The sequence below is a fragment of the Cyprinodon variegatus genome, unplaced genomic scaffold, assembly GCF_000732505.1.
Source record: "Cyprinodon variegatus isolate N-32 unplaced genomic scaffold, C_variegatus-1.0 Scaffold1521, whole genome shotgun sequence".
NCBI lineage: Eukaryota > Metazoa > Chordata > Actinopteri > Cyprinodontiformes > Cyprinodontidae > Cyprinodon > Cyprinodon variegatus.
In genome coordinates, this window is record NW_015151974.1 from 93,069 (window position 1) to 101,877 (window position 8,809).

The 8,809-nt window shown below is 42.2% G+C and overlaps 1 protein-coding gene across 1 annotated transcript; it reads right to left on the reverse strand.

Annotated features, from left to right (window-relative positions):
* Window positions 1-496: 496 nt before the first annotated feature.
* On the reverse strand, window positions 497-8,743 carry LOC107103750 (zinc finger protein with KRAB and SCAN domains 1-like). Its single transcript, XM_015403564.1, has 2 exons — window positions 8,405-8,743; window positions 497-2,475 (listed from the first exon to the last, which is right to left on the reverse strand). The coding sequence occupies exons 1-2, from the start codon at window positions 8,595-8,597 to the stop codon at window positions 1,664-1,666; spliced, it is 1,005 nt and encodes a 334-aa protein (XP_015259050.1). The 5' UTR covers window positions 8,598-8,743; the 3' UTR covers window positions 497-1,663.
* Between the last annotated feature and the right edge of the window lie 66 nt (window positions 8,744-8,809).

The window sequence follows — 8,809 nt, forward strand, 5'->3', positions numbered from 1 at the left end:
GCCCCTGTACTGAAGACATACGGTAATACTTAAAACAAATTCTAATGATGATGCGCTGGAACAGACATGATTACTGATGGGTCCTTTGGATCTATTTAATTCTTTTCATTACAAATTCTGTTTTACTAATTATTCAAAAACAATAAGGTGATAGCTTCAGTGGGATTGAGATAGGAATTTAACAGTTTTTCTTGAATTCTAATTTAAATGTGATAGAAAACGTTAGTTTTAACTTAAATTAAGTCAAAAATTCTAAATGTATATTGACCTCAAAGGAAATACAATTTTTATTGAACCTAATTGAAAAGAACTTTCCCTTCATGCAGCTCTCCTAATATATTTGAATCTCTTTCCTAGTTTTTTATTTCATGCTTTTTTGGGCCCCCATGAAAACACGCTGGCCCCCTCCTGGCCCCCTGGTACATTTGGTCTAGATCCGCCACTGTTCCTCCCCTTCACTAGACGTGGATATACTTTAGTATATTCTGCTGTTAAATTAGTCCTATATTTTCATTTTTTCCTCGAGGATTGAACCTCTGCCATTTCCCAGGATGCACAGCTTTGAGTGGTAACTAGGTGACTGCCAGAGAGTAACCCAGAGAAACTCACTCGCATTAAAAAAACTCCACCTCCCATAGTCTAAAATTCGGGATAATTTATCTGACTCGCTGGAATCCGTGTAGACCTTTCTATATCAGGGAGACACCCGGAACTTCCCAGAGACTTGTGATGTCTGCAACGTCCAAGGCAAAGCTTTCAGAGTTTCTTTCATTTATTCAACATGTTTTCTAACGTACAGTCCTTCACAAACTGCCCTTAAAACTGTTACATTTTCAAACACTGACTATTTAAAACATCCATCAAAATTACAGCATTAGTCCATTGGATACTACAAGATAAATAACAGCTTTTCGTAACGGTGCAAGCAGCCATCTTGGATTCTTTAAAATAAAGCTGCCATGCACGAGTTGTTCTTGGATTTGCCACTAGGGGGCACTGGACACATTCCTGATTCATACCAGTTTAACATAAATATCCGCTTTCTCTGCTTTAAGTTGCAGCATCACACCTTTAAACTCAAAATATGTTTCAGATTAGTTAAACTACAGCCTTGCTCATATTTAGGCTTATTGCTCCAGTTTTTATGTTGTTATCTTGAATTCTTAAATAATAATTTTTCCCTTTTCCACTATTTCTGAAGAAGGAATAGTGGAAAAAAACAGACATGTCTGACAGACTGGTGTTGTGGTTCATTTAGAGTTTCAGTCCTACCAGTTCAGATAAGGGGCTCATATATAACAATGTTCGGGATTAAAAAAATACTAAATGATAAACTGAACCTGACTAAATTGATAACTAGGATCCAACAGGAAACTGATTCGGATCCATCTAAACGGATTCGAGTGACTTTAGGACTGGATCCTTTCAAATGAACTAAAAGAATCTATTTTAGACAAACATTGTTATCAAGAAAAGATAATTTAAAGTAAAACTGTACATAGAAAATGTCAGAGGGGTCTTCAGATAAAGCAGTACAGCTGGTTTAACCCTTTCTGAAGGTTTCTGTGATTCATTCTCTAAATCTGCAGCCTGAGAAGCGCTGCAGTTAAATTTCTTTTACAAGAAAATCTGGCTGTTGAAAAAAACAGTTCCCCCTCCAACTCTAACTGTTGTTAGAGAAGCTCTCTGGCGTGTGAACCTTCATGTGCTGCAGCAGGTAACTTCTCCTGTTGAAGCCCCGCCCACACAGAGCACAGGAAAACATCCTGTCCCCGGTGTGTGTGACAGAGTGCTGTTTGAGCGAGGACTTGTCCGTAAAGTGCTTCCCGCATGTGGAGCAGACATAGGGCCTCTCTCCTGTGTGGCTCCTGCAGTGGACCATCAAACTGCTCCTGTGTTTGAACACCTTCCCGCACGCCTGGCAGGAGAAGGGTGCCTCGTTGGTGTGGGTCCTCATGTGGACCCGTAGGTTGGACTTGAAGGTGAAGGCTTTCTGGCATGTGTGACAGGAGAAGGGCTTCTCACCGGTATGGATTCTGTAATGAGCCCTCAGCTCAGACGCTTTGTTGAACACTTTTCCGCAAACGTCACATTTCAGAGTCCGATCCGCTCTGTCAGCTTTCCTAGGCTTCTCACTGCTCCTGGTTCTGTTCGGCTCCGTGTTTCCCACAAAGTTCCTGGACCTGCTTCCTCCCTGATCTCGACCGTCAGCTCCAGAAATATTGTCAAACAGAAACCGATCGCTGGGTTCTGGTTCAATGAGGGAACTTCCTTCATAGTTCAGAGCTATCATCAGAGTGTCTGTCTCCTTCTTCAGGTCCGGCCGCTCTTCCTCCTGGCTGACGCAGTGCTCCTCATCTTCCTCTTTAACATGCATCAGTTCTGGTTTGTCCTGATTGGAGCTCTCCTTCTGGGTCCTCAGGTTCTGATCAGCAGGACATCCCTCCTCCACAAAGGGAAAAAGCTGTGGCTGGTCTAGAGACAGAAAGTGAGTCAAGTCAGATCACAGTTCATGTTCTGATGCACTTTGAGTTTTAACCACTTGATTGGGCCTGGACCAGGAACTGGTCCTGCAGAACCTTCCTGATGTTTCTTTATCGATCTTATCCCCTAAAACCAGAACTTTGGATTGAACCACTCCAGCTGAAGCCCTACAGTCACTGTGAAAACTAAGTACAGTCCAGTTCAAGGAAGCAGATGTTCTGCTGCTCAGCCCTAAAGCACTGAACACAGTGATTGGTGCGACTCTTTAACCTCCAATCTATTTTTTTTTCCATGTCTCACTGACTGCATATAGAGAGGCTCTGCCTAGGCAGGGTGAGCAGAACTGTGCAGATTTATTTCACTTCTGTCTTTGTGCTATACACACATTAAAACTATTTCCCACATTTGACTTGAATAGATTGATTATAAAAAACAAAAAAATGAAAAACCACTGCCAAAGGCAGAGAGGTTTTTCTAAGACAGAGATCAGAGAGATACGCCGTGCTTCACCGCTCCGTCTTCCTCTCATCACATGCCTTTCCTCCGGCAGAAAAAACTGTTTTCACCTGCAAGCGACCTGCATTTAAATAGCCTCGGCTCCAGTGTCATAGCTTTGAGTTTTTGTCAATGAGATGGGACTAAATAAAAATGATAGGGTCAGAGGTTAGTTTCCTGTTTGGTCACCCTGGCGTGCAGCGGTGCACATTCTGTATGACCACAGAGGGATCATAGCACCAGCAGCATTGGTCCGGTACTGCAGGCTCAACTCACAAATGATGTTCTCCAGCGGTGTTTGTGCAGAAATGCGTCTTTGTGCGGTTTAGGTCAGAGTCTGCGCTTCACGCGCCACACTGATGGTTCTCTACAGTATGGCTCTTCCTGCTTTCGCTACTTAATAAAACATATGAGGCTGATCATCCTCTGCCAAGCATAAAAATTCTATCAATATTTTAGTTCTTCCTTAACCTTCTTTCATTTTTAATCCAAAAGGAATCCCTGAATTACTATATCCAAAGAAAAGATTTTATTCCATTGTGGGGTTTTTTTTGGATAAAGACCCAGATGAAAGGGTACATAGATCTTTGAATATTTCTCTCTCATAGTTCTGGTTTCTATTAAAATGTTATGTAAATGTTTCCTTGTATTGTCATTAAACATTTTCTCTGTTTCCTTTCAATATGTCAACATTTCAGTTAGCATATTCTTTCAATTTAGGTCTGGATTGTTGCGGCATTACAAGGAATATTATTATTATTATATCAAAACCCTGTGTATTTAAATCTACTTTGACCCCTGAGCAGCAGGAACCGAGGGGCAAATTGAGGAAATAAAGCCAAAATTGCAGACGCAGAAAGAAAAATTTTTTTGTTCTTTGCTTTTTTGAAGCAATGGATATTTTATTGATATGTGTTTAATGCATAATTCATAGTAGATCAGGAAGTGTTTGCTTTGAGATGGAAACCTTATACTAAAACTATTCCTTTATTGCACATTTTGTTAGCTTGTCTGTCTGCTATATTAACCAATATGATGTGTTGCACTAGGTCTATTTTCACTGCTTTTGTAAAACACTTTTTTTTTATAAAAAAAAATTTATTTGAATTCTATAAATCAAAGTTTTCTGCTCAACAGCAATGATGAACTACACGACAGCACTCTATACCCAGCTATGGTAGCATCTAGGATAGAGCTGTCAGTCTGGGAAAGAATCTGGTTGTTATTTAATATAGTAAAGGTTCACTTTTTTTGCAACATAAAACTGACTAAAACTAGACTAAAACCTTTTTAAGTTTTAGTCGACTAAAACCGACTAAAACTATCAGATATCGTAATGACTAAAATGCGACTAAGACTAATGAAAGTTTTAAACTGAAGACTGCAGCCATTTCTCACTATGTGTACTTGTGCGTTCTCGTGTTCTCGTGAAATGTCTTCAGTCTCAGCCCTAATACTGTTGCAATTCAAAAGAACAAGATGACTGAAAACAGACCAAGTCCCTGGATGTTGTTCTCGCCCCTCCCTATTTACCGGGTTTGACCTGTCTGTTTTTGAGATTGCCTGCTGTCCCAGCATGCACTGAGGCAGCAGCAGCTTCCAGGTTAGCGCTCACAGAGCTCAGAGTATTAAGTTAAAAGTTCTCTTTTCTGTTGCTGTTATTGAGTAAAAGTAAGTTTTAAGATCATTTGACGCAGAATAATATACTTTAAAGCATCACTATATGGCCCATTTAGCGATGTAATGCGTAATAAAAAAAAAATCTGAAGTTGAGAGGACCGCGGCAACCAGCGGAGCTCTGAGGCTAACGGTAGCCAGGGCTACCCGCAGCCCGTCTGCAGCGGCCCTCTCTGCATAGACGTGTGTGAAGCACCGCTGGCTCTGATGGAGATTTCTTTGTTGTATTTGGCAAAATGTTCATTTGATTTGTGTTTAACTGACTGTGTTCTTTTTTATTTCCCCAATAAATGAAAAAGTCAGTATCTATTATTATCAGAAGACTATTAATAACAGGAAGTGAAAAGCAGCTCTACACAAGCTGGGCATGTGGTGACATCTTGAGTATGCTTCTGTTCCAATCGACCCATATTTATGCTGTTTTGCAGACTTGGCAAAAACACGAGTCTGTACTGGCATTCTAGTGAATTGAGAAACGGCCTAAGACTAAATGTAGTCTTTGTTCACTTTACACAGGGTTCCTACAGCATAAGGCAAGTTAAATTCAAGACTTTTTAATGCCACTTGAAATAAAAATTTAAGACCAAATTTACAAGAAAAACCCGCTTCCGACACCTTAACATAAACCACTGCACTGTTTCAAATGTTGAAAAGCTTCCCATACAGGAAGAAAGCTAAAAACACACAAATGACAGATACATTTTAACAATTATTTAACTGAATTCACAAACTTTGTTTTAGCAGGGAACAAAACAAATCAGTTTTAAAGCCACAACATAACCAGTGCGAAGTCTTTTTTGCAGCTATTTTTCTTTGTATGGTTTTCTTAGAATGTTTGATTTGGTGATAAGTGGAGGCGTGGCAGAGACAAGGGTGGAACTAAACTGATGAAAGACCCGTTTCTCGGTAACTCCATTTTGACGCTTTGTGTTTTGTGCTTTGCATGTGACTCCACTGCCTTAATTCCCATTGTTCAAAGATTGATTTAGAATGTTTTTAGAGCATAAACAGTAGTGTACAGGATTTCCTGAAAGCGCGCACATGCGCGCTTACGACGCTACGGAAGCCGGCAGACCAAACCAGCGCATTCAGCTTGGCAAAGAACTCATGCTCTTCCTCAACACTGAAGTCCTCAGACATTTTTCTTTCGTTGTTTCTTTCTTTGCACAGGTAAACAGCACATTTCTTCTTCTACGCTTGCATTATTGGCAGAGCAGACGCTGAATGCGCACTTTCATCTGGCTTGGTCTGCCGGCTTCCGTAGCGTCGTGAGCGCGCATGTGCGCGCTTTCAGGAAATCCTATACACTACTGTTTATGCTCTAAAAACATTCTAAATGACTTTGTTTCGAGTAAATTCTGGATGCTACCCACTCAGGACACTTGGAATACATTGGACGAGCAGTATGGAGGAATATTGACACGTTTTTTGTGGACTTTTATGGACCTTTCTGTCTCGGTCACCATAGACCTCCATTATTTGAATGTCAGCAGACAGCAAGAAGCCTCCCAGATCTCCAGATGCATTTGAGATATCAAAAAAGTACTCCAGAGTGTTGTTCAGCATGGGGGTGAGTAGAAAATGAAGGCTAATCATGTTTTGGGTGTACTATTCCTTTAAGACATTTTAATACCAATTAAGGCCTTAGTTTTATTTTGAAGAATTCAATGACTTTTAAGACTTTTTAAGGACCCGCGGGAACCCTGTTACAATAAAAAATAAATAAATAAACAGTTTTGAAAACTTCAGTATTCCTTCTTTTCCTGCTTTGTGTTTCGACCGTCACGGTTGCTAAGCAACATAGCCTACAGCAGTAAAACCCGCCCAAGGGTAGACCTGTTTAAATTCACAGCCAAAACTCTTCCGGTCTCCTTATTTTCAAGGACTTGGAAGGATCCAGTCCAGGTAGACCGCGTCCTTGGAGGATGCAGCCCATGAATTCCAACAGAGCCTATGTTCCTCCCTCTAGGAGGAACAGGAAGTTAGTTCCTTCCCTTCGGAGGGATGGTAAGTTCCTCCAAGAGGTCTGGGTCTTGAAGACATGAATTGAACCAAGGTGGAGCCATTTCACCCTGCCGTTTTGTTTATCTGATTAATAGAGAGACAGCAAGCTCAATTCGTGGCAGAGGCAGTGCTGCGACAGTTCCGGTTGCTCGTCGGCCTGACACGGCTTTAATACTGGCACTGCGTATTACTGGCCGCAGCCAGCAACTTATTTTTTCATTTAGTTTTTTTATTTTTTTTTTTATTTTTTTTTTTGCCATTTTTCGGCAAATTACTAATTTATAGTGCCTCTAAGTAGATAGTTTTTTTGTTTTTTTTATATTGTGATGTTATTTCTTAATAACCTACATTAAAATGTTTTATATATATTGTGATGTTATTGCTTAATAACCTGCATTAAAACTTTTATATTGTCACATTTACTTGATGGAACAAAGTAGTTTATCTGCCAATAAGTGGCCTCTGCTCGCAGCGGCCACGACACAGCCACTCAGGAAAGCCGGACTGTCACCGAGTGGCTGTGTCATGGCCGATGGTGGCCGCTGCCGACAGAGCCTGCCACCGGAGTGGCCGCTGCCGGAAGAGCCTGCCACCGGAGTGGCCGCTGCCGGAAGAGCCTGCCACCGGAGTGGCCGAAGGTGGCCGCTGCCGGCAGAGCCTGACTGAGAGTGGCTGTGTAGTGCCCGGTGGTGGCTGGTGCTGGCAGAGCCTGCCAGCGGGTTGCTGCGTTGCGACCAGTGGTGGCCGGTGCCGGCAGAGCCTGCCAGCGAGTGGCTGCGTAGTGACCAGTGGTGGCCGCTGCAAGCGGAGCCAGACACTGGATAGGCCGCTGCCGGAAGAGCCTGCCAGCAGAGTGGCCGCTGCCGGAAGAGCCTGCCACCGGATTGCCTGTGTAGTGGCCGCTGGTGGCCACTGCCAGCAGAGGCCACTTATTGGCAGATAAACTACTTTGATCCATCAAGTAAATGTGACATTATAAAAGTTTTAATGCAGGTTATTAAGCAATAACATCACAACAAAAAAATCTACTTAGAGGTACTAAGCCAGTAATACGCCGTACCAGCCAGTTCTAAAGCCGTTTCATGTCACAATGAGCCAACGAGTCATCGGAACTGCCGCAATGCTGCCACAAATTGAGCTCGGCCCTGCTGCATTAATATTATACTGTAACCACCAATGCTACAACTGTTTCATAAGTGAAGTCAGTGAGATTAAGAATTTAGCAGACTCATTGTAATCCAGATTACAATCTGTGGTCCACAGCGGTGACATGCTCACCATGCTGGGATTTCACGATGGTTAGGGCCATAGGGCCTCTGGACATGACAGCATATCACTGAGGAACGGACTGAAATGTTTTTTTAACTGTTATTTGACAATAACAAACATTACAACTGATTTCTTTTTAGACTGCAGTCGATTTTGTCTTTTATCTGATACCCAATTTGGCAAAAAAAAAAAATAATAATAATAATAAATACAGGACAATTAATCATATTCTGAGGATGTCCAGTGGGCGGGTCGGCTGACTGTAAAGGAGTGGACACACAGCTGAACTCCATGTCACTACGTTGGACTGTCCTGCAGGCCCAATGGACACCAGGATCGGATGGGATTCGCTGGAACTTTCCCAGAGGATGTGACCGTTTCGGTCTGTCTAAGCCACCGTGGATAGAAAGCCCATGTAGCTGCGTTATTTCCACACTGACCGGACAACTCGCAGGCCCTCTGCAGACCTACTGACCTGTTTCCTGGAAGCTGCTGTCCGGTTTCCAGCTGTCTTCCAGCAGTCTCCGCTGATGGTCCATCTGCTGCTCGTACTGGACGATGGTTCTCTCAAACACCCCAAAGATTTCCTCGGCAGCAGCAGTTAGCCGCTCACTGATGAACTCTCTCAGATGCTGAACTGAATACATGCTGGAATGGTTCTGCTCCATCACGGCTGGACGGATAGCCGAGCAACACAATAGAAGCTAGCTGCTGTTAGCTGTTGACGTCACGTGACCAGACCACGTGACGTGCCAACGTAGTTGTTTTCAGACGATGGCCACTCATTTTTATTTACTTAGCTGCTGTTTTTTTTTCCCCATAATTGATTTATATATATATATATATATATATATATATATATATATATATATATATATAT